The sequence below is a fragment of the Vipera ursinii genome, assembly GCF_947247035.1.
Source record: "Vipera ursinii genome assembly, chromosome: 6".
NCBI classification, from domain to species: domain Eukaryota; kingdom Metazoa; phylum Chordata; class Lepidosauria; order Squamata; family Viperidae; genus Vipera; species Vipera ursinii.
The window spans coordinates 81726661-81753331 of NC_139515.1; the positions used below are offsets into that span (position 1 = coordinate 81726661).

Sequence of the window (26671 nt, forward strand, 5' to 3'; positions counted from 1 at the left end):
TGCAGAATTTTAATATTGGGCACGGTGTTGATGCATGTTTGTCCTTGCTCCCTTTATTATCACACGTAGCCCAGTATTACTTAGCATTACAATAGGTAGTATCTTCAGCAGAGGTGCCTAATTTTGTCGACCCTTTTCTCCTTGAAATAATGACCTAATGCACAGGGTTGGCATATATTTCATTTTTGTATGCATCCGTTGCCATGCAATGTCTACCTTCTCCTTTACCTTGGCCTACACTTCCCCCAAGTAGCAGCAACTTGACGAAGGACTGTTGCTATGTATTTCTCCAGCAGGCAAGAAGATGCATCTTAAGAAAGTGCGTGGATCTAGCTTGAAGCAGTTGCTCACAACGTCCTCCTGAATAATCCACCCCTGTAAAATTTTATGTATTGTGCGCATTGTTCTGCCTCACTGTAAATGAGCCATGATATAAGAGGCTGGTTTGGTGGTTGTTGGTTTTCTTTTTTGAATTAATTAATATTTTTAATCACTTTAGGCAGGGCTTTTTGTGTCATAGAATGCTCAGAACGGAGTTCCGGCACCTTTTTTGGATGGAACCTTGTAAGGTAGGCAAGGTGGATTGTATGACATGTGTGACATGTTCCGGCACCTTTTTCTTTTACAAAAAAAGCACTGAGTTTAGGATTCATTCACACCATCTCCTTTCTTTCTGATTCAATGTGCTGTTAAAAATGCAGCTCACAGATCATGCAGGGGTGCTTCCTTACTTTAGAACAACATCTCGTTTATTTGCTGAGAGCTTCAGGTTGGCTTCTTAGCATCTCCTATTAGTGCTGGGCACAGAGACTCTTCAGTAACTTTTTTTTTTAAATCCAGTTCACTTTGATCTAAGAACATTTATTTTTGAGATTTCCTTTGGAAGAGAATAAGGGGCGTGTTTTTTTATTTTTCTTTCTTTCTTTCTTTCTTTCTTTCTTTCTTTCTTTCTTTCTTTCTTTCTTTCTTTCTTTCTTTCTTTCTTTCTGAATTTGTTTTGATATTTCTTTCAGGAATCAAATGTTCTATAGAGAGAGTGTGGTGTTTGTGCACTTACTGACAGGCAGTCCTTGACTTATGACCATCACTGAGGCTGAAATTTTGGTCATCATAAGTCATAGTGTTCATTAAGCAGGTTTTACAATCTTTTTTTTTGCAGCTGTTACTCTCTCTTTCTCTCAGCCAAACTTACCTTATAGCAGGGGTCTTCAAACTTGGCCCTTTTATGAATTGTGGACTTCAACTCCCAGAATTCCTCAGCCAGCCCTCCACAATTCATAAAAGGGCCAAGTTTGAAGACCCCTGCCTTACAGGATGGTTTTCATGGGGGAAATAAAAGGAGGAAGTATTATGTATGTTGGCTGCCTTGAGTTAATTATAAAGTAAGAAGAGCCAGATAAAAATCTAATAAATAAATGAGAAGATGGAAGTTTTGTCGGTGATTGGACAGTCTGTTTCAGGAGGTTCCATAACTTTCTCTGAATGAAGTTGCATTCCAGTTGCAGGGTGTGCAATTTTCACTGGGCTAAACACCATCCCATGATGTGAGAATGTAACAGAATAGCAGAGTTGGAAGGATCCTTCGAGATCTTTTAGTCCAACCCCCTGCTCAGGCAGGAAACTCTGTAACGTTTCAGACAAATAGAGAAGGAGTGGCAGAGCCTGGAGTCAGAGTTAAAAGAGGGACCAGCCTAGAATCCCTGCGTGGCCATAAACTAAGTCCAATCCCCCTTGAATTCCATTGAACCTGTTATCTAACTGTAAGCAGGAGCTGTCTGTAGTTGAGAAGATTCTTATGCATAGACTTTTTAGCAATAAATTAATTTAATCGGACCTTCAAGTGTGAACCTGGTCTTTTGCGCCTGACATATAGTGGGCCATCCTGCAAAACAGGATTAGCCATATTAAAAAGGTTTCCAAGTGGGTGGAAGCTGAACTAAATATTGATGTTGCTTTAAGTATTTAATCATTAAGCTTTAGCACATTTTAGCACCCAGCTATAATTTCTGCCCCCTCTCATCTCAACCGAGTTTCAGTTTTAAAATATGTGAGCAAAACCTCCCCCCAACTTTCTATGCACGTGGCTGCCATTTGCAGAGAGTTGTACTTCCAGATCAGTATGCAGAAGACCGCTGCTCGCAAGAGTTACGATTTTGCAAATGGAAGGGCTTAAAACATCAAAAAGTCTCTGCAAATTATGATTTTTACATTAACTAACAAGGCAGCTTTGGAAAAGTAATTGACCTTACAAAGGAAATGGAATGAAATTAAGAATACCGAGTGATTCCCAGTGGGACTATTGGATGCCTACTCTAGAATTAGTAGGAAAAGTCCAAACATAGCATGTTTGGCTTAACCAATTTTCAAGTACAGTAGTCCTTAACATATGACCGCAACTGAGTCCCAAATTTCCATTAAGCGAGACATTTGTTAAGTGAATTTTGCCCCATTTTACGACCTTCCTTGCCACAGTTATTAAGTGAATCACTGCAATCGTTAAGTTAGGAACACAGTTGTTAAGTGAATCTGTCTTCCCTTTAGTGGTCCTCCTTCATATTCCCAGGGCACTGGATGGCTGTGCAACATGTTGTTGTTGTTGTTGTTAGCTACGAAGTCGTGTCCGACCCATCGCAACCCTATGGACAATGTTCCTCCAGGCCTTTCTGTCCTCTACCATCTTCTGGAGTCCATTTAACATAGGCTCTTTTCAATAGTAGGAAGAGACCATGGAATTTGTGGGGTCTTTGGTTCCCTGTAAGTTTGGTGGTTTTCTTACAGACATTTCAATACCAAACTAGGTAACATCATCAATTCTGGTAAGGGAGTAGGGGAAGCAAACCCTACTCACTCACTAGCACTGGACCGGGATGCCCTGTGTACGGTCACTCATGCGCTCGTGACCTCTCGTCTTGACTATTGCAATGCTCTTTACATGGGGCTTCCCTTGAAGACCACTCGGAGGCTCCAACTGGTACAGAATGCGGCCGCGAGAGTTGTCTTGGGAGTTTCCCGGTACTCCCATGTTACACCTTTGCTCCGTGAGCTGCATTAGTTACCAGTTGTCTTCCGGGTGAGGTTCAAGGTCTTGGTGATGGTTTTTAAGTCCTTACATGGCATGGGTCCGGAATACCTCGGGGACCACCTGCTGCCGGCGTCGACTCCCCTCCGCCCTGTGCGTTCCCACAGAGAGGGCCTCCTCAGGGTGCCTCCGGTCAGAGAATGCCGGCTGGTGGCCCCCAGGGGGAGGGCCTTCTCTGTGGGCGCCCCGGCTTTATGGAATCAACTGCCGGTTGAGCTCCGGATGGCACCGGATCTTCGCTCCTTCCGGCGCGGGTTAAAGACCCATTTATTCGAACAAGCTGGCCTGGCCTGATGGGGGAATGTTAGGGTTTTAATGTTTTTTATATTTTGATTGTTTTAATTTGGGCAACAATTTAATCCTTTTTAACTTTTGTACTTCTATTTATATGCCCTGTTCACCGCCCTGAGTCCTTCGGGAGAAGGGCGGTATAGAAATTCAATTAAATAAAATAAATAAATAAATGATGATGTTACCGAGTTTGGTATTGAAATGTCTGCAAGAAAAACCAAGCTCAGAGAGCACAAAGGACCCCACAGTTCACCCCGAGCTACAAATATTCTCTTTTCTCGGTACCATGGAATTTCTCCAGAAAAAATTAATGCACCCTTTTCTCGATGGCTTAATGCAGAATTCTCTAGAATTCTCTAGAACTGGGGTGTCAAACTCAATTTCATTGAGGGCCGCATCAGCATTGCGGTTGCCCACAGGGGGCCGGGTGGGTGTGGCCTTGGTGGGCATGGCCTACTGGGTGGGCGTGGCTAGAGTGCGTATGGCTTACTGGGTGGGCGTGGCCAGCTCTGCATCGTTCGCATCAAGGGTGCCTATGGGGGCCTGGGCAGGAGTGGGACAGATCTGAGGGTCTCTGGCAGAAGGAGGGTCTCTGGGCCAGGGCCAAGGCAGTGGGGGCCGTTCCCTCACTGTTTCCAGGATGGCTTCGCGGGCCACATGAAACCACTTCGCGGGCCAGATCTGGCCCCCGGGCCTTGTGTTTGACATGTCTGCTCTAGAAGGTCTGGTGAGCCTCACCAGTTACGCTATAATCTGAATATTGCAGCTGCTCCTCTATAATTACCCCAAAAGGCAAAAACCAAGATTTCAGTTAATGCTGAATGTAGTTTTATTTTTCAGTTTTTCTTGGGTGCTGCTTCTTCACATTGTCGTTTGTGTTTGTTTGTTTGTCTCATCTGTTGTTTTTGTTGTGCTTTTCAACTGCCTTATGGTTCCATATGGATAAAAGGAAGGGATATCGGTATCTGAAATGCCTAAATAAACATCAGCAAATAAAGAATTTTTTCACCCCTTCCCAGTAAGCTTTCCTTCAGTTTTCTTCTTCCTCTGTACAGCTAATTATAATAAAAAAATTGCACCTTGCGATCTTGCACCTTCAACTCCCAGAATTCCTGAGCCAGCCAGATCTGTCTCTGTCTAGCACAGAGGTGGAGAAACATGGCCCTTTCATGACTTGTGGACTTCAACTCCCAGAATTCCTGAGCCAGCCAGATCTGTCTCTGTCTAGTACAGAGGTGGAGAAACATGGCCCTTTCATGACTTGTGGACTTCAACTCCCAGAATTCCTGAGCCAGCCAGATCTGTATCTCTAGCTGGCTGTCTCAGGAATTCTGGGAGTTGAAGTCCACAAGTCATGAAGGGGCCATATTTCCCCATCCCTGATCTAGTAGTATAGAGGTAGTCCTCAACGTACAACCACAATTGGGACTGGAACTTTGATCACTAAGCAATGTGGTCACTAAGTGAGTTATGCCCTATTTTACTGCCATTTTGGCTACAGTCATTTAGTGAAACTTGTTTCCCTCATTGATTTTGTCTATTGAAGGCCTCCTGGGAAGGTTGCAGATGGCATTCACATGACCCTGGGCTGCTCCAATGTTGTAAATACATGCCAGTTTCCAACAACCTGGATTCCTATCATGTGACCACATGATTGTCATGACAGTCGTAAGTGCAGGGACCAGTCAAAAGTCACTTTTTTCAGGGCTGTCATGGCTTTGAACAGTCGTTAAACGAATGGTTGTAAGTTGAGGACTACCTTTGTTTTAAAAGTGGGGGTTGGTTCAGGGGAGAATTTTTGAACTGGGATAGCTTCTCTGTCTGATCCGCTTCTGTTGTTGTCTTGCAGCAATTATATGCTGCACAACTTGCAGCCATGCAAGTATCTCCTGGTGGAAAGATATCCGGCATTCCCCAAAGCAACATCGGTGCAGCAGTATCGCCGACCAATATTCACACTGACAAGATCGCAACCAGCCCACCACCCAAAACCAAGGTAATCCTTTAAGATTCACCTGCCTGGCTCTGTTGTAAAGTACCTGTTGCATATGAATGGGATTTTCCCACGCTATAGATGAAAATAAATCAGGTCTTGTGTCTTATAAGGTTTTATAAGACTTATGTCTTAGTCTTATGTCTAACGAGACTTACCCATGCAGTATGGCTGTATTGCTATTATCCTTCTCATCTGTTCTACTACCTTCTCCTATTGGTATCTTATGATTATATTACCTTGTTGTTTGTATGTACACTGACAGCTTATGCACCAGAGACAAATTCCTTGTTTGTCCAATCACACTTTGCCGATAAAGCATTCTATTCTATTCTATTCTATTCTATTCTATTCTATTCTATTCTATTCTATTCTATTCTATTCTATTCTATTCTATTCTATTCTATTCTATTCTATTCTATTCTATTCTATTTCATTCCATATTTTCTATTCTATTCTATTCTATTCTATTCTATTCTATTCTATTCTATTCTATTCTATTCTATTCTATTCTATTTCATTCCATATTTTCTATTCTATTCTATTCTATTCTATTCTATTCTATTCTATTCTATTCTATTCTATTCTATTCTATTCTATTCTATTCTATTTCATTCCATATTTTCTATTCTATTCTATTCTATTCTATTCTATTCTATTCTATTCTATTCTATTCTATTCTATTCTATTCTATTCTATTCTATTCTATTCTATTCTATTCTATTCTATTCTATTCTATAATTCAGGATGAATGGAAAGGTTATGGCTATTGAAAGAAAATGGCTTTGAATACCGGTTGTCAGACCTGCCATAGCTTAAACTCCTAAATATAAATGATCCTTAGCTCTATTTGTTGAGAAAGAATACTTTTATTAGAAGGCTAGTGTATTGCAGTAATGCAAAGCCAGAACTGAGAATCGCAGGCCAAAATCCCTAAGGTCAACCTCCCTTTGCTACTTTCCTCCACCTACCCCCAAGCAACCAATGGGGTTCGGGCAATGTTTTCATAATGGACAGTCTAGGCATAGTTTGGTATGCAGCTCTTGTTCCAGATGACCCTGAAGCAGCTTCTTGAGGAGATACAGCACTTACTTTCATTTTCCCCAAGCCTTCCCTATTACATTTCCCCCTACCCCAGAGTTCATGGCAGTCTGTCACTGAATACTGGTGAAATACAAGCAAGCATGAGGTGGCACCTGACACCAGTAGAATAGCAGTTATTAGAAATCACTAAAACACCTATTGCAACTTCTGTTTGCACAAAAACAATATGGATTTTGCATTGTAAGGATTCCCTACATCACTGCAGTTGAAGCAAGGTTTATAAACTCACTTATTTAGCATCTGCTTTGTTCCTGAAATCCAGAATTAAAGCATTCAATATGGATAATTCTTCAAGTCTACTTTTTGTCTTCTATCAAAATAGACCTTAATAGCCTTCAGGTAATTAGTAAGGTCAAGCTGCTCTTATCCTCCAGATGTTCCCCCCTGATGTTCTACTAAAATGTATCTTCCTGTAACTTAATGCCAGTTTAATTCAATTTAATTTAATTCACACTTCTGGGATAGAACAACTGTTTGCTTCCCCCCCCCCCCCGTATTATAGCCTTTTGGGTTTCTGAAAAACAGGATTTTATTCCTCCATTTTTCTTCTTCGGGATAAGATTATTACCAATTAACTAGACAGGCTGAATGATTTAGGAAAACTGGGGACAAAAGAACAATATAGAAAACTACATCTGTGAGTGGATGTATGCATACACACATACACAGAGAGACTCAAAAAAAGAAATTGGAACTAGAAGCGCATACCGATTTCCACATGAATCTTAAACAAAATATTTGCAAAGTGATACTGGACAGGTCGAAATGAATTTGCTTTTTTTAAAAAAAAATGTGTGCAGAGTGAATCAATAAGAGTGTGCAGACGTTAGAGTTTTGTTATGGTGTGTTTGGGTTCAGATAATTTAATATCTAGACATACATTTTCAAAAACGAGTATCAGGTAAGAAAGAGGTGGTTCTAGATGTATTTGTTTCCATAAGAAATATAATCCATTTGCAGCAGCCCAGGGCTGTCTTCAGAACCAACTTACATTTTGACATGCGGATAGTTCTTATTTAGGGACTGCCTCATTTAGTGACTGTTTGCAGTTACCATGATGATGACACAGTAACTTTGCAAGAAATTCTTATAAATGAGCCTTGGTGGAGCAGTGGGCTAATGCCTCCTTAAGTAACACCAGCTGCCTGCAATTAGTGCAGGTTCGCATCCCACCAGGCTCAAGGTTGACTCAGCCTTCCATCCTTCCCAGGTAGGTAAAATGAGGACCCAGATTGTTGGGGGCAATAAGCTGACTTTGTAATAATGCCGCTGGGGGGGGCAAAAGCCCTAATAATAAGCAGGCATATACATAGAATGAAGGCTACTGCTAAGCTTGTAAGCCGCCCTGAGTCTTCGGAGAAGGGCGGGATATAAATGGAATTAAAATAAATAAATAAAATAAAATAAATATAGACAACCTTTGCAGGACTGTAAAGCAAAAGAAAGCTGACATAAGTTCATAAGCCCAGTCTCTGTTTCATTTAATGACCACTATCTATATTTGGTGGAATGACCATGTGAAAATGATGGCACGCGTTTCCATGATCAGTTCAAGAAGTGTTGCAAAGAAGGAGCAACCTTTGTCTAGGACTTCATATTGCTACCTCTGCAATAGCTTTTGTGTGTGGGAAAAAAAGGGCATCTTTCATATGTGAACATTTACAGTATTTGTTCTGAGAAAGGACTAATCCTAGCTGACTTCCTTCCTCTTAGCAAGTGTCTCTCAGTATAGCCCCCTGGGAGAGAAGCTGCTTATATCTATTTTCTGTATTGGGCAAAAATACGGAGTCAATCCATGAAAGATGTTTGCTCTACGGTTGGCCTTGGGATATAAGACAGACAGTCAGTGAGATGAATGGATGGATGGATGGATGGATGGATGGATGGATGGATGGAGGATGGATGGAGGATGGAGAGATGATGGAGGGATGGGAGGATGATGGGTGAATGAATGATGGATGGATGGATGGATGGATGGAAGGGTGATGGATGGCTAGATGATGGAGGATGGATGGATGATGACAGATGGATGGATGGATGGATGGATGGAGATGAATGAATGGATGGAGGATGGAGGATGGATGGATGAAGAAAGAATGGATGGATGATGGATGATGGATGGATGATGACGGATGGATGGATGGATGGATGGATGGTGATGAAGGATGGATGGATGGAGGATAGAGGATGGATGGATGAAGAAAGAATGGATGGATGGATGGATGGATGATGGATGGATGGGAGGATGATGGATGAATGAATGAAGGATGGATGGATGGATGAATGATGGATGGATGGATGGATGGATGATGACAGATGGATGGATGGATGATGGAGAATGGATAGATACATGAAGATGGAGGATGGATGGATGATGACGGATGGATGGGAGATGAAGAATGGATGGATGGTGGATGGATGGATGGATGATGGATGGATGGGAGGATGATGGATGAATGAATGAAGAATGGATGGATGGATGGGAGGATGATGGATGAATGATGGATGGATGGATGGATGATGACAGATGGATGGATGGATGATGGAGAATGGATGGATACATGAAGATGGAGGATGGATGGATGATGACGGATGGATGGATGGAGATGAAGAATGGATGGATGGTGGATGGATGGATGAAGAAAGAAAGGATGGATGGATGGATGGATGGAGTTAGTAGCCTCCACAGGAAAAATCAGGATAACAACAATACTGATACAAATAAATCCCTGCCCATTTTTATACATATCATGTCTCTGCAGCTTTAATCTCCATCTTGTCTTTTTAACCATGTCCTGTGGACACAAGAGAGGGAGACAACATACATACATAAACATACACACACACACACATACATACATACATACATACATACATAAACATACACGCATACATCTATCTAGAATTTGGTGTAGAAAATAAGGAGAGGCAACTCAGGTAAGACCCTGACTCAGGCGAGGGGATATGTTCTTCTCAGACAGACTCTCCTAAAGATCCCTTTCCATCTTACAGCTAGCAGATACTGAGAGATCCAGTAAGTTCCACCAAACTTTGCTAGGAAAAAAAATCCTCTGCCCATCCAAATACTTGGACTAGGTCAGGGGTCAGCAACCTGAAACAGTGAAAGAGCCACTCAGAACCGGTTCCCTCACAAAAGGAAAAACTGGGAGCCGCAAAAACTGTGTGCGCATGCGCGTACATGCTGAAGAGTGGAGCCAAGGCGAGATACGCACCTACCCTGCATATTTGAATTGATTGGTTGAACTTTTTCAGTCCCACTTTTTTGTTTTTTGGACTGCACATGGCAGAAGACTGGGAGCCGCAGGAGACGGCTGAAAGAGCCGCATGCGGCTCCGGAGCCGGGGGTTGCAGACCTGTGGCCTAGTTGCCCATGAAAGAAAGAAAGAAAGAAAGAAAGAAAGAAAGAAAGAAAGAAAGAAAGAAAGAAAGAAAGAAAGAAAAAATAAACCATGTCGTATTACTTATTTGGGGGATTTGGGGATTACAGTATTGACTTGATAACATTCACAATAACTCTAATGCCTACCTGTGAACAGAAAGGATGCGTGTGTCCCCACCCCCACTCACAGTTACTAGAAATACGTTGTAGTCTTTCCTCTTTCTCTCCTTTTCCTTTCTGTGGGAGGGTGGGGGGGAAGGAGGAAAATCTATCCCTCTTTTTGTACCCTCCAGTTTCAGTCCGGTCAAGGGACTGTCGTAGAATTAAGCTGCAAAGAGAAGGCAGAGAAGAGTGGCATGCATGTTTGTGTGTGTGTGTGTGTGTGTTTGAATGAAGGGGGCCCTCCAAACGGCTGTAAAATTGTGCAGCACGGTCCCTCTGATTCATGCTGTTTTCAATCTGCTGTGTGCCAGTCGGAGGTTGAGAGAAAGAGGAGGGGAGGGCGAAGCAAGGAGATAATACGGAGAAATGATAGAGTGTCTGTGACCTCAAAGCTAAGGCTGGAAACCCAAGACATTGATTTCACTTAGCATTCCTGCTGTGAAATCTGGCAGAGTTCAGATGTAATAAAAGAACAAGATTCTCTTCTAATGGTAATGGCGTATGACAGACATGTCTGTCATTTGGTCGGTCCTACACACACACACACACACACGCACAGACACAACACACACAAACACACACACGAAAGGGAAGAAGGAGAGATGGGAGATATCCTCTGATCTTCCTGTGGAGTTGGCCGAGAGCCATTCTGAGCTTTGAGCTAAATCGCAGCGTACAGTGTTAACTGAGGAGCTAACTAACCAGCAGTGTATTAACTAAGTATAAGTGTTAACCAAGGAACTAAGGAGAAGTTTCCTAATGGGGAGAGCAATCAACCAAGGGAACAGCTTGCCTTCAGAAATTGTGGGTGCTCCCTCGCTGGAGGCTTTCAAAAAGAGACGGAAGTGGTCTAGGATCTCCTGCTCAAGCAGGGGATTGAACTAGGGCAGGGGTAGGCAACCTCGGCTCTTTTATGGACTTCAACTCCCAGAATTCCTCAGCCAGCATGGACCATATAAGCCAGAGGTCTTCAAACATGGCCCTTTTGTGACTTGTGGACTTCAACTCCCAGAATTCCTCACCCAGCATGGACCGTATAAGCCAGGGGTCTTCAAACATGGCCCTTTTATGACTTGTGGTCTTCAACTCCCAGAATTCCTCAGCCAGGCACACTGGCCTAGGCCAGGGGTAGGCAACCTTGGCTCTTTTATGACTCGTGGACTTCAACTCCCAGAATTCCTGAGCCAGCATGGCCAGCATGGTAACCTCTCCCTTTCCCCTCAGCATGGCTGGCTCAGGAATTCTGGGAGTTGAAGTCCATGAGTCATAAAAGAGCCGAGGTTGCCTACCCCTGAACTAGGGAGACCTCCAAGGTCCCTTCCAATTCTATTAATCTATGTTCCATGTATCCCTCCTCATGCAAAGTGGGGTAAAAGGGAATGAGATCCATGGAAGTGCACCAGGGATAGGCAACCTTGGCTCTTTGATGACTCGTGGACTTCAGCTCCCAGAATTCCTGAGCCAGCCATGCTGAGCAATGTTGGCTCAGGAATTCTGGGAGTTGAAGTCCACGAGTCATCAAAGAGCCAAGATTGCCTACCCCTGAACTAGGCCAAAAGGTCCTCTCAACTAAGGAACTCAGTAGATATCTGGAGCTGGTCACTTGCAGCCTCATCTCCCTGGCCAAGTGGTTGTCCCGAGAATTCAGTAAGGAGAGAATCCTTCCTCACCCTGCCCCAAAGGGTGTTTTTTTTTTTAAGGCAAGTGGATTTTCTTGTTTTGTTTTTTTCTTTGAAAATGTTTTGCTTCTCATCCAAGAAGTTTCTCCCATTCCAGTTCTTCAGTTGAACTGAAGAAGCTTCTGGGATGAGAAGTGAAACATTTTCAAAGGAAACCACCACCACCCCCAAGAAAGTCCAGTCGCGGTTTGGAAAAAAGCACCTTTGGGACAACTGTGACCTGGATGATTGAGAATCTCTACAGACAGTTCCTCACCCATCTATACACCATTTTTCAGCTTTCAGCAAGATAATAATGACATTGAAATAAAGCTTGCCAGGGTTTCTGAAGATAGTGGCCTGGCATGTTGAAAAAAAGCTAAAAAAGAGGACTCAGAAGGCTGCCCACGACGGTGAGAAAGATCAGGGCTTCCATCTGTAGCCATTGGCCAAAACAGTGGTGGTAAGGGACTTCCGGTGGCTCCGCAGCGCCGGAGACAGCCTTCCGGGGCTGCCCGCAGCTCAGCTGTGTGATTTTTCGCCCGAAACAGCGCCGATCAGCTGTTCGGGCGAATTTGAAGCCCCCTCCTCGGGAGAAGAGGAGGGGGTGAGCCCCCAGGTGGGGGTTGAGTTCTCCGGGGCCGCCTGAGCTTGGAGCTTGGGCGGCTGAAGGATTGAACTCCCCCGTAGCCTGGGCTGCTCCCAGCTGGCTAGCGTCTCTGCTCCAGACTTTATGGAGCAGAGCCAGGCGTCTGCGACCATCCCTGCTTGAAGGAGAGACTATGAAAGGAAAAGAGCAGGCAGAGCAGTACAAGAGGGAAAGATGAAGAGATGAAGAAGATTATTTTATTTTACTCTCAAGCTTGATGGACTTTGCTTAAAACTTAAAGTGAAAGTGCGTCACAATTGTAAGTAAAAGATGGCGGCTAAACCTCCCCCTAGAACTTTTCGGAGTGCTGGAAATTCTCCGGTGCAACAACAATCATTACTGCAGGCGTTGCATTCTCCTGATGTACTGACTTCGAAGGATCTTGAAAAACATACCCAGTTAATTCTGGAGTCAATGGGTGCTAAATTTGCACAGATGGAGGAGAAATTGGAGAAATTGGAGCAGAGAATGGAAGAAAGGATGGAACAGAAACTTAGAGAGATGAAGGCAGACATTTTGTCCTCAGTGCATAAAGTTGCTAAATGTGTGGAGGTGCTGGATGATCAAGTGCAAGACTTGACTCAAAAGAATGCTATATTAGAAGCAAAAGTTTTGGAAATTGAAGATTTAAAAGACAAAATGGATAGTGAACAGAGTTTGGCCCAATTTTACCAGATGCAGTTTGCTGTGAGAATTAGAGGCCTAAAAGAGAATATTAAGGAAGATTTAAAGCAGCTGGTTTCTGAGGCTTTTGAGGGGGTATTGAATCATCCAGCATCTGAAATAAAACAAGGTATGGACAAAGTGTTTCGTGTGAATTCGTGGATTGCTAAACAGAGAAAGTTGCCTAGAGATGTGGTGGTTTATTTTGTAAAAAGGGAAGTTAGAGATGAAGTTATACAAGCTGCCTATGATACCAAAGTTGTGATTGCTGGTCAAGAAGTTTTGGTTCTAAAAGAAATTCCTCCAAAGATTTTAAAGAGAAGGAAGGATTTTATTTTTCTTGTGCAAGAGCTCAAGCAAAGGGATATAAGGTTCAGGTGGGAGATCCCAGCTGGGCTGAGCTTCATGTATGATGGCAAAAGGTACTGTTTGGGTAATGTGAAGCAAGCGCATGACTTTTACAACAATGTTTTAAATGTAACCCCATCAACACTTCTGGAAGCTGCAGAGGGATCTGGAGAAGGAGAACATCAAGAGGATGAAGATGGACTGATAGACGAGAAGGGTACAGGAGGAGTTCAAGCTGCAACTCTTTTGGATGATATTAGAGAACAGAGGGTGACGCGTGCTGCCTTAAAACGCTCAAAAAAGACAAAAAAAATAAGACCAGCAGAAATCTATGGAACTTCCACAATATACTTATAGACAAGTGGTAGTTGTGTTTTTAAAAGTTTTGGGATGATATGTATGGTAACAGAATCTTTAATTTGGAATTAATGGACAATTTATTACAGAGGAAGAGGAAGAAAGTTTTGTGGGTTAATGCGGGTTAATTTGTGTAAGAACTATCTATTATAGTCTATTTTGGCTAGAGAGGTTAATAGGGATAGGTGTTTGTGATGTGTAAATGAGAATATGTTTAGGTAATAGGGAAATGTGGAAGAACATAGATGGGAATGATGCTAGTTTTCTTTTATTTTAGTTTTTTATATATATTTAGTATTGTTAAGGATTGGTTTACTCTATATAAGCTAGAGAGTGATGGATCTTAGAGTTTATAATTGTTAGTATATGATTGTTTATGATTGCTTTTTAGATATATACCTTGTATTTTGCTCTGGGAAGTCGGAGGGGGGGGGAGGGGGGGGAGGAGGGGAAGTAGAGGGGGGGAGGCAGGGGAGGGAGGAGGGAGAGGGGGAGGGGGGGAGATAGGGGGAGGTAGGGAGGGGAGGAGGGAGGGGGAAGGGGGGTTTCTTAAAGGAAAATTGTATATTTTTTAAAACTTTTCAATAAAAAAAAAACAGTGGTGGTAAGCTCTGATCTTTCACTCATAATTATAATTCATCTGTACAGTGTCCGTGTATGTAAAGGTAACATCCTTGGAGTTGAGCTTGAGTTGCAACTCACAGTGTCTTTTCCTAGCACATCTCTAGATTGCAGTTCTGGGATCTCCTCGTAGTCTTCAGTTCAGCTACTCACGTAGCGATTTCGAGATCAATCAAAGTCAGCTGAGTCCTGCCGTCCAGTGCGCTCTGGATGTATGACAGAACAGACATTCTTTAGACAAAGAGAGTTCCTGGGGCAAGAATGTATTCGCCCATCTTAAGTGGTGAAATTGGACTCCGTGAACTCCTAAATCTGAAATTGCTGGACTCTGCCTCTTTAGAGTGATGGTAGGCATGGACTTTGTGGCTTGTAAATTTATACCAAAGGGGATTTTATGCAGGGGATTCTACACACCGAAAGAAACATGCCAGGGATTTTAAGAAACCTCTTTGCTTACGTGGCATCAAGTTAGTTTTAGCTCTCAGAGGCCACATAGATTTTCTCCATGAAGATCTATCTATGTCTCTCAAAAGTGCATTCATTGCCACTATCACTGAGTCCATCCACCTTGCTGCTAATCACAGTCTTCAATTTCCTTCCGTCTTTTCCAGCAATACAGCCAGCCCCAGAAAATTGGGGATTCATCTAGTAGGATAATTTAGCCTCATCATTTGTTCCTCAAGTAAAACTCTGGATTGCTTTGTTCAATGATCCCTGTGGGAAACTCAGTGCTTCAAAGCTATGTTTAGAGCCATTGTGAGGATTTTGGAAGTCAAACGCCCTATCTTATGGACCGGGAAGGTTAACGAGCAAGATTAGAATCCCACTGTATTAATAATAATAATAATAATAAGTTGGAAGGGACCTTGGAGGTCATCTAGTCCAACCCCCTGCTCAGGCAGGAAACCCTATACCATTTCAGGCAAATGGCTGTCCAGTCTCTTCTTTAAAACTTCCAATTGTGGAAACCTTTTGGGAAAAGTGTACAGTAGAAATGCCACCTTTGGTTAAGTTTCCAACATTTTTTCTTCTAATTTCTTTATACCTTGTTCACTTAATAATACTATTTCACATCACTTTCTGGGCAACCAGTCAACTCTTTGCACCATTACTTTAATTTTATCACGTTTTACAAGCTCACTAATGAAAGAACACAAAAAAACCCAACCAACTTGATAGTGACCGCATAACACACTGACAAATGTCCTCCTCTCAGCTTCAATACATGACATCAATAACTGAATCCTACTGTGGTCTGATTGGCTCATTGCCAAAGCAAGGTGACCCCCGATTGGCTCTCTGGCTACAATCAGATGAAGGAAAGCTAACTCATATCAACCTAAGCAAGTTGTGCTTCCTTTTTCTGGTTACTTGGCAATAACTTTTCATAGAATACAGTACAGATAATTGAATGGACTGTGTTGCATTATATTCTTGATTAAATTATCTTTCCATTGATATATACTTTTATGGTACTACTCCAGAAAAAAGTGGTGTTATTAGCCATTAAACCTCAAAAATACACCTTTTCCCAAAAGGTTTCTACAATTTTGGCCACTACGGTAGGCCAACTGCTTACCGGCATCAAAAAAAGATGGGTCCATGGAAAGTGAGAGAACCATGCTAGCTATACAGGTAGTCCTCGACTTACAACAGTTTGTTTAGTGGTTGTACAAAGTGGTTATACCAAGAGTGATTGTAAATCCCTCTTGTTCAGTGCCAACTCGGCTCTTTTATGACTCATGGACTTCAACTCCCCGAATTCCTGAACCAGCCATGCTGGTTGCAGTATGCCCACGGTCATGTGATCAAATTCCAGATACTTGGCAACTGACTCGTATTTATGACGGTTGCAGTGTCCCGGGTTCACGTGATCCCGTTTTGCAACTTTCTGACAAGCAAAAGCAACAGGGAAGGCAGATTCATTTAACGACCATGTCATTGTCTTAACAACTGCCATAATTCACAAGAAAGGGCATAAAATGGGACACAACTCCCTTAAGAAAGTCTCACTTAGCAGCAGAAATTTGGGAGTCAATTGTGGTCGTAAGTGGAGAACTACCACGTATATGTTCTCTCCAACTAAGATTAATAAGCTTGAGGTCATACCATGCAGAACAGGAACATCCAATATACCATTTGTCTTGTCAGGCACCACGCAGTGCTTCCCTTTCTTATCTTTTAACCTCAAATAAAAATGTGCAGCCTTTATCCATGTGCAACATGGTTAAGCCTTGTGTAGTTTTCCTCTCTCAAGGTCTTTCTGGTCTCCCGTGAATTTTTGACACAGCTTGTGATATTAGCTAAATATCTCTCTATACTTGACAAGGCACGTGTGCCTTGTCTGAAGCCTTTGCAGGGCAGTGGGGGAGAAAGAAACCGTTCGGTGTGAAATATTAGCAAGAGTCCCCAGTTCTTAGTTGCTTCCTTTTTAACCTTATTATGATCCTGCGTCTTTTGCCCAAGACACAGCTTTGTTCAAATCCATGGCAACGGATGGTCTGAATCGTTTGTTGTTGATGATGATGATGATTCTCAACTATTGTTCTCAACAACAATACTTGGGAGTTGCAAGGAGGACCGCAAATGGAGGTTCAGACCAGCTGCAAGCAGCACCAACCAGCTAGGCGTAAAAGGTGATGGTAATTGAGGGCAAGAAGCTTTCCAATGCTGCCTGAGGTTATCTTTCAGCAAAGGGCAAACTTTTATTGTCTCGTTATCTCAAACTTTCAAGTTATAAGTCAAAATGGGAACGGGCTTTAAAATCTCCATCAGTTGGATTTTGACCTGATTGTCTTCTTTAACAAAAGGATTGAATTAGTGGATAAGGGACATGCTCTGAATCTAGTTTACTTAGACTTGACAAAGTAGAGCACAGCCTCCTTCTTCCCTTCCGATACTTGAGGGCCTGTCACAGAGAAGAGTGGGTCGACCTATTCTCCAAAGCATCCAAGGGCAGGACAAACGGGTGGAAGATCATTAAAGAGAGATCCGACTCGGAACTGAGGGGGAAAAAAAATCCTTGCAGTAGGAACAATTAACCAGTGGAACAACCTGCCTCCAGATGTTCTGGGTGCTCCATCACTAAAAGTTTTCAAGAAGATCCTGGAATGATATTACAGAATTTCCTGCTTGAGCAAGGGGTTGAACTAGAAGACTTTCAAGGTTCCTTTCAACTCAATTGTTGTATGTCCTATGGATTAGGGTTAGGGTTTGAAATAATGGAGACTGAGTAACGTAGATCCAGGACAAGGACAGGTTTATTGTGATGGTTTGCTGTGATTGCTATATATCACCTTGTTCTGTACCAGCCTGCTACTGGCCCTGCAGAAAAGGCAGGGACAACCCCTTTTACAAGAAGGCAAGAGGCTGGAATTACGCCTGCCAAATTTATTGCTACAAAAACAAACGGAACAAGACAAACCAAGAAACAGGAGCTTTAAGAAACACGAACTATCCAAGCGGTTGCCTTCAGCAAACCAGCCCTCCCACACATTCCCCTTATATAGAGTTCAGGGCGTGGCTTCTCTCTGCCTCCTTCCGAGGAGCCCCATTGCCTTCCTCTGTTTACTCCTAATTGATTGCCTCCTGCATCGGGCATCCTTGAACAGGGCCAGCTGTGGGTCATCTTCATCCACGCTGTCTGGCTCACACAGCTGGGTCTCCGTGGTGACCAAGTGGGCCTGGCTGAGGGCTCTCATCAGCAAGATCTTCAACCCCCTCAGCAAGGTCTTCAACACCCCCCTCCTCCTCTGAGTCATCCGACTCAACTGCCGAACCCACAGGCTGACCCTGAATCACAACACACCTTAACCATTGGAACTCAAGTCAGCAGGCGCTTGGAATTGATTTTAATCTCTGATGTCCTATATTCAAATGGAGACTAACTTGGGTTTCCTTTCTCCCCGTTTTACACCTTAACTGCACAAGCTGTAATCACCGTTGTATAAACTGAGAAGAAAAGTTGGTAGCTTCAAAAACAAAAAAGAATGTGTTGTTAAATGTGTTTTTAACCGAACCCAGCAGAATTTATATTCATAATTATTCTGCTGGTATCTATAGTTTATTACCATCTGCTGCCTCGAACACCATTTTGAGTGGAAAGGGAGAATGTCTTTGTGTGTAAGATGGCATTAATTAATTAGTGTTTTAAAATAGAATAAATGTTTATCAGTCTTTTATTTGGCCCAATCCTGACTGAACGTGCCGGTAAAATTCTAACTTTTCTCAAATTATCATATTTAATAAATGGGCATCCTGTAGATGGTGCTGATGGGAATTGTAATCCAGCTCAGCTAGAAGGCAGAGAGGGTTGAGAAAATGTGTGTAATAGATAACCAGGCTGAGCCGGAGGGAGGCATCAAACGTGTCATCAGTCATGAGTCTCTTCGCGCCCATATGAGATCTAAGTCCAGACCACCTTCATTTCCTTCTACTCTCATCTACTGCCAATTTCCTTTGGCTTTTAGTAGTTCGGATTCTTGTAGAGAGCTTAAGCTTACAATAAATCTTCATACCCATTTGAACTGTCTGGATCTCCTGATTTTCCTGGCAATTGATAACCTGAAGTCCAACTTCTCTCAGGTTTCTGGATATAGAACCAAGAGTGTTAGTTTGTCCTAGAGTCGAAGAATGACACAGAGAGGAAAAAAAACCCGAGCATCAAAACTGTATGCAAAAAGCTAATAGCAAAGAATTATCATTTTATAGCATGTATATGTATTGGACATCAAGCCAAACCCTCACAATTTTTATGGCTATTAGAATGGCAAATAGTGTTGTGGTATCCAGCTGGCCAAAATTTTTTGTCTGGCCCATAAAAGTGTAAGTGTAGGAGAACAAAAATTTTGAAACAAAACCAATGGCCTTGCGGTTGTTTCTGTGCTGCCAATTATTTTAACTCTTTCCAAACTGAAAAGGAATTTGGTTTTTTTAGAACATAGAATAATAGAGTTGGAAGGGACCTTGGAGGTCTTCTAGTCCAACCCCCTGCTTGACCAGGAGACCCTACACCATTTCAGACAAGTGGCTGTCCAGTCTTTTCTTGAAAGCCTCCAGTGATGGGGCATCCACAGCTTCTGAAGACAATTTATTCCATTGGTTGATTACTCTCACCTTTAGGAAATTAGTTTGATCCCCTCATCTTTGTAGAAATCCCTCAATTATTGGGACACTGCTATCATGTCTCCCCTAGTCCTTCTTTTCATTAGACTAGACCAGAGGTAGGCAACCTTGGCTCTTTTAGGACTCATGGACTTCAACTCCCAGAATTCCTGAGCCAACCATGCTGAGGGGAGGTTTCCAAGCTGAGCCCTGCTGGCTCAGGGATTCTGGGAGTTGAAGTCCACCAGTCATAAAAGAGCTGAGGTTGCCTACCCCTGGACTAGACATACCTAATTCTTGTACCCATTCTTTGTATGTTTTAGCCACCAGCTCCCTAATCATTCTTGTTGTTCTTCTTTGCACTCTTTCCAGAGTCTCAACATCTTTTTTTATATTGTGATGACCAGAACAGGGTGCAGTATTCCAAGTGTGGTGTTTTGGTTTGTTTGAGTTTTAAAATCAAGCGACATTTTTTTTGTGTGGAAGTTATCTGGAATATTTGCGTGTTGGGGAGGGGCAATGTTCATAAGATTGAATGTTGTCAACATTCTTGGAAAGGATTGCAATCGGATGGGGAAATCATAAAATGAAAGACGACACTGTTGAGTTCAATGGTTAGTCACTTTCTTTGGAATTTACTTATAAAAGTCATCAATTGGAAATTTAGGTTAGGCTAATGTTTCTCCCCAGTCAGCCCTTAAAGGGAAAAAAAAAGATCAGTTCATGCTCAATCTGAAAGCAAGACTCTTAAATGGTTGTAATTTTCAAAATGTTGATTGAAGTTCTGCAGAAAATTTGTCCTAAATTAGGAAAAAAGCTCATTTTTACTTAAGTTCTAATTTGTGGTCACTGACGATCTAATACATTTTGGTACTCAGGTAGACAAAAAAACACATATGGTGGCCTTTGTGATTTATCAAGAAAATTAAATAATGGGCCATTTGTTCCCTCTTAATGGTGCCTCAGAATTGATCAAATGCAGCGCTTTTAGTATAACGATCGAACAGACATCTCCAGCTAACTCTGCCTTCCTTTTTTATTCCAAAAAAGGAAATGCTTGAAAATTATTGAGTAACTGCAAACAAGATCAATTTAGTAAGCTCGACAATGGATCAACCCTTATTTCTTTATTGAAGTAGAATTATATGTTGCCTTTCGTTTAGGAGCTCAAGGAACATATGATTGGGGGACTGGATGCTAAAACATATGAAAAACAGTTGAAGGAATTGGGTATGTCTAGTTCAGGGGTAGGCAACCTTGGCTCTTTTATGACTCGTGGACTTCAACTCCCAGAATTCCTGAGCCAGCATGGCCAGCATGTAAACGTCTCCCTTTCTCCTCAGCATGGCTGGCTCAGGAATTCTGGGAGTTGAAGTCCATGAGTCATAAAAGAGCCGAGGTTGCCTACCGCTGGTCTAGTTTAATGAAAAAAAAAGGATTAGGGGTGACATGATAGTAGTGTTCCAATATCTAACAGGCTGCCTCAGATAAGAGAGGGCCTGCTACAGAGGGCAATATTTGTAGCTCAGGGTTGAATTCTGGGGTCCTTGGTGCTCTTCTTGCAGACATTTCATTACCCAACTAGATAACATATAAGGAATGCAAGGAGGTAATGAAGCTGAAAGAGCACAAAGGGTTCCACAGCATACGTCCTCCTTCCTCCTATTTTTGCCCCATGAACAAGCCTGTGAGATGGGTGGGCTGAGAGAAGGAATGGCCCTGAGTCCCTTAGAAAGCTTCCATTGATGAGGATAGAGTTGAAGCTGGATCTTCCTATTCCTAGTCCATCCTCACCACTGCACCAGTCTGGCTCATGGGCTAAGAGAGGTAATGCCATTGAAAGTTATCGAGGAAAGGAAGGTCTCACGTTGGGTGAAGGAGGTGACAGAAGAACAGTTTAGGAGAGGAAGGTCATTGGATGAATACAGAATAACAGAGTTGGAAGGGACTTTGGAGGTCTTCTAGTCAAACCCCCTCCACAAGAGATCCTATACCATTTTAGACAAATGGTTGTCCAATCTCTTCTTAAAAACCTCAGTACTGGAGCACTCAACTTCTGGAGAGAAGCCATTCCGCTGATTAATTGTTCTCATTGTCAGGACATTTCTCCTTGGTTCTAGGTTAGGTCTCTCCTTGATTAGTTTCCATCCGTTGCTTCTTGTCCGGCCTTCAGGTGCTTTGGAAAATAGCTTGACTCCCTCTTCTTTGTGGCAACCCCTGAGATATTGGAACGTTGGTATCATGTCATCCCTAGTCCTTCTGTTCATTAAACTAGACATACCCATTTCCAGCAACCATTCTGTATATGTTTTAGCTTTAGTCCCCTAACCATCTTTCATGGTCTTCTCTGCACTCTTTCTAGAGCAGGGGTCTTCAAACGTGGCCCTTTTATGACTTGTGAACTTCAACTCCCAGAATTCCTCAGCCAGGCACCCTGGCTGAGGAATTCTGGGAGTTGAAGTCCACAAGTCATAAAAGGGCCACGTTTGAAGAGCCCTGTTCTAGAGTATCCACATCTCTTTTTTTATACCATAGTGACCAAAACTGCATACAGTATTCCAAGTGTGGTCTTATCAAGTGTTATTAACACTGCACATGATAAGCAGCTCATCAGGTAAATAATTCCGACCAGGGCTTTTTTTCTCATAGAACGCTCAGAACGGAGTTCCGGCACCTTTTTTGGATGGAACATTGTAGGGTAGGCAAGGCGGGTTGTATGACATGTATGAGTTCCGGCACCTTTTTCTTTTACAAAAAAAGCACTGATTCCGACTAACGAACAGAGAAACAAATAGGATCAATTTATAATAATTCAGTTTGTTGCACAAAATGTCAACTTACTTCATGAACCTGTCAATCCTGTTGCATTCCATCACTTTACGTAAATATGTAGTGACAGATGAAACTCAACATGAGATCTCCATGGGAATGTTGGCAAGGAAAGCTCCCTAAAGTATCTCTGTAAGACGAGACAAACATTTTTTTTTATGCAGAGATCTTGTAGTCTTTATCTTCTTCTTTGTAGTTTGCATAGGACTTATTTCTGGAAGGAAGTTCAAAATTCAACCATACCCATACCAATGAATGGTCTGCAGTTAAGGATAACGGAAGTTAGGTATTCACAGGCAAAAGAAGACATTCATCTAAATTTAAAGAATGTATATACAGTGGTATTTCGATCCTTGTCATTAATTTGTTCCGGGAGACATGCCGAGTCCTGAAACCGATGACAACCGAGAAAACCACATGACTTACCATGTGACCCGCTATTTCTGCTGGAAGAAATAGTGAGTCATGAGGAAGGTGAGGACAGCAAGTTCTTCCTTGTGCAGGGGTCTTCAAACTTGGGCCTTTAATGACTTGTGGACTTCAACTCCCAGAATTCCTCAGCCAGCATGCCTGGCTGAGGAATTCTGGGAATTGAAGTCCACAAGTCATAAAAGGGCCACGTTTGAAGACCCCTGCCTAAGATGCTGGAAATCCTAAAACTTTGTCATTGCTTGGTGAAGAAATACTGACATTTAAACCAGATAAGCAGGTAAACTTTGATCAATCAAAAGGGAGTTTAAAAAAAAAACCTAAGTGCCTTGAATGCTATTTTGGTCAGAAACACAATCCAACCACTGCCTTTCTTTAGAGATGCTACGACGTGCTCCGATTTTCATCTCATCGCTAGACAGTTGGGCATCTCCAGCTATTTTCTGAGCAGCTCCATAACTTGCTGGCATCGAGGTTGTTAAAGTCCCACACAGGAGCTGAGAGAGAAAGGAGACTGGATAGTAACCCAGAATTGAGTTCCACCACCGCCCCCCTTGAGGCTTGGGGCAGGGACTCTTTCCTTCTCTCAAGAAAGTGCTATATCAGGGGTCTTCAAACTTGGCCCTTTTGTGACTTGTAGACTTCAACTCCCAGAATTCCTCAGCCAGCGTGCCTGGCTGAGGAATTCTGGGTGTTGAAGTCCACAAGTCATAAAAGGGCCAGGTTTGAAGACCCCTGTCCTTGTGCATCAACTCCCAGGAGAAAAAAGGAGTGCTGGGACAAGATTTCTGCTTCAAAACACATCGAATACCAAATTCGACGCGTTTTGAAGCAGGCCATTGGGCAGGTAGTCCTCAATTCATGACTGTAATTGAGCCCAGAACAACCTGAAGAAGGCAATAGCATACCACTTCTGTACAATTGGCCAAAAAGAAAAAAAAAGAAAAAACCCACGCCACTTGAACATGCTGGAGTGTTCACCAGGAGTCGTGCTAAACTTGTGGAGACTTTATTTTTATTTTTTTAGACAACGTAGGGAGAAAACACAAGATCAGAAAGAATCCGAGTGGATATATCTGAACTTCAGGGCTGTATGTATCTTTTCCAGTCCGTGTTCTTTTCTTCTCTTGTTGTACATGCTCAGCAGGACGAAGGATCTGTGGCTAATTTGTTTTGATATCCATGTGCTTTGGTCTGCCTTCTTTTTGAAATGAATTCCTTTTGTAGGCGTGAGGTCGAGGTGGTGGAACACTTCCAGCATAGGTATCACCTGCCACAGAAAGAGGTGACCGACTTTGATCAGCCGGCTTTCTGCTTTCACGTTGATCATTTGAAATGCAACAATGTTCAGTGGTGGGTAGCTTCACGAGTCCTCCTCTGTTTTCCTCCCAGGCTGTTTACAGTAGTTAGAGGACATTTCGTTCTCCTTACGTTTTCCTTTCTTAGCCTTTTCCTAAATAACTATTAGTTGGAGGGGAAAGGATATAGACCGCACTGCAGAAAGAAGCTCCGTGTAATTGATGAACTGTTATAGTTGAAGGGGAAACGAAATCACTGTGACGTAAGGAAAACATAGTCCAAAGCTTCCTAAAGCTTTTCCATTATTGCCCAAAACTACTTATCCAAAAGTCTTAATCAAACTTTGAGGACAGGTTGTTAAGTCCCTTCCTTCAGCACCGCCATAACCTTGAATGGTGAACGAATGATTGCAACTCGAGGACGTCCTGTATCATGAAAACAATTATCGTCGAATGATCCTTCTGTCATTTTTAACAGGTTAGCACAGGCCATTTCATTCATCTTCCATCTTTACAGGAGAGTTCTGAATACATTTTTATTTATTTTAATCCCATTTATATCCCGCCCTTCTCTGAAGACTCAGGGCGGCTTACAATTTAAAGCACAAATCAATGTGCTTAGCAATAGCCTTCATTCTATGTATATGCCTGCTTATTAGGGCTTTCACACAGCCCCCAAGCGGCATTATTACAAAGTCAGCTTAATTGCCCCCAACAATCTGGGTCCTCATTTTACCTACCTGGGAAGGATGGAAGGCTGAGTCAATCTTGAGCCTGGTGGGACTCGAACCTGCACTAATTGCAGGCAGCTGGTGTTACTTGAGGAGGCATCAGCCCACTGCTCCACCATTTTAGCATACCTGCCAATCTTTTAAGTCAACTTGAATGTCTCTCTTGTGATAGGTAATGGGTTTGTGTCTTGTTACCCAAAGGAAAACTAGTCTTGCCTAATTTGGGGTAATTAACCCAGGTTTGGGAAGCGCTGCCATGCAAATACTTCTCGACTTATAACCGTTCATTGGTGACCATTCCAAATTATACCTGCACTGAAAAAAGTGACTTACCTCTTTTTTTTTTTACATTTACAACCAGCGCAGCATCCTCCTAGTTAGGTGGTCAAAATTCAACTGCTCCATACACCCCCCCCACACCCACTTATCTTAGGACAGTTGCAGCCGGGCCTCCCAGGACCCAACACCCGCCTTGCTGGCCCACTTCTTCTGTGACTGTGACTGCTCACTGCTTCTGCAACTGCCCGCGTGTCGCCCCCCCAGCCTCCGTTTCGCTGTCAGAGGTCCTTCGGGAAGGCCTCTGATGGCGAAACGGAAGCCGGGAGGGCACCACGCACGTCAATCCGGAGCTCGTTTCTTGGCTGCAGAGGCCTTTCTGGAAGTCCTCTAACATCAAAACGGAGGCCGGGGGTAATGCAGACAAGCGGCAGCGAGCGGCCGCAGAAGAAGTGGGCCGGTGAGGCAAGGCAGGTGTCGTGGCGTGGGAAGCGTGGCTGCGGAGGTCCTAATGTAAGTGGGTAAGACATCCTCCGAAAATAAGATCTGGTGCCTCTTTTGGAGGCAAAATAAATAAATAAATAAGACTGGGTCTTATTTCCGGGGAAACAAGGTAATTCAACGCTTGGTTGCATAAACAAGAGGCATAGAATCAAAAGCAGGTGAAGTCTTAGTGCTTTGCAAAACCTTAGTAAATGCATCCAGTTTTGGTCACCACGTTACCAAAAAACAAAAAACAAAAACCCCATGTTGAGACTTTGGAAAAAATGCAGAGAAAAGCAAACCAGGAGGATTAAAGGCTTGGCGACTAAAGCACATGAAGAACGGTTGCAGGAATTGGGTAGGCTGATCCAGAGAAAAGAAGGACTAGGGGTGACATGATAGCAGTATTCCAGTATTTTGAGGGGCTGCCACAAAGAAGAAGGGGTCAAATTATTCTCCAAAGCACCTGAAGGTAAGACCAGAAACAATGGATGGAAACTAATCAAGGAGAGAAGCAACCTGGAATTAAGGAGAAACTTCCTAACAGTGAGGACAATTAACCAGTGGAACAGCTTGCCACCAGAAGTTGTGGGTGCTCCATCACTGGAGGTTTTTAAGAAGAGACTGGCCAGCCATTTGTCTGAAATGGTATAGGGTTTCCTGCCTGAGCAGGGGGTTGGACTAGATGACCTCCAAGGTCCCTGCCAGCTCTATTCTGATTGATTGTACAGTGGAAAACAATCCTGTGCAAGCGGACTGAAATGGTTGCCGTCAAAAGAAATTTCACTCAGTTGTTCTTTTTATGACATTGAGCATGAAACACGAAGGAATTAATGTGCCAAATGCATTGGAAAAGCAACATGCCGACTCACTATCTCAGCAAAACAGCGTTTGGAAGAGAGGAGCATAAAAGCGAAAGCTTTCTAGGCAGAAACGCAGGTCATTGTAACCAGACACCATATTTTTTACCGCGGCACCAGGACATCACAGCAAAGAAACAAAAGACGAGATCGGGGGGGTGTTAACCTAAAAGAGACAATGTAGCATTTGTTGTTTGTCTGATGGCCAGCTGCAGGCTGCAAAATGGGTGTTGGACGATGAACTGTGCAAAAACAGAATGATTAAGTCATATTTCTAGAGGGGGGTGAAGCAGCCGACAATTCGGTGCACTTAGGAATTGATGTTCCCAGCCACTGG

The 26671-nt window shown here is 42.9% G+C and overlaps 1 protein-coding gene across 2 annotated transcripts in view; it reads left to right on the plus strand.

Moving 5' to 3' along the window:
• Positions 1 to 26671, plus strand: part of SOX5 (SRY-box transcription factor 5) — a gene marked incomplete at its 5' end in the record, with an annotated part of 496539 nt that overhangs the window by 393644 nt on the left and 76224 nt on the right. For both annotated transcript variants that reach the window (XM_083365302.1, XM_083365301.1), the window contains one exon: positions 5220 to 5366. In XM_083365302.1, coding sequence (XP_083221428.1) covers positions 5220 to 5366 — 147 coding nt within the window. The remainder of the gene's footprint in view (positions 1 to 5219; positions 5367 to 26671) is intronic.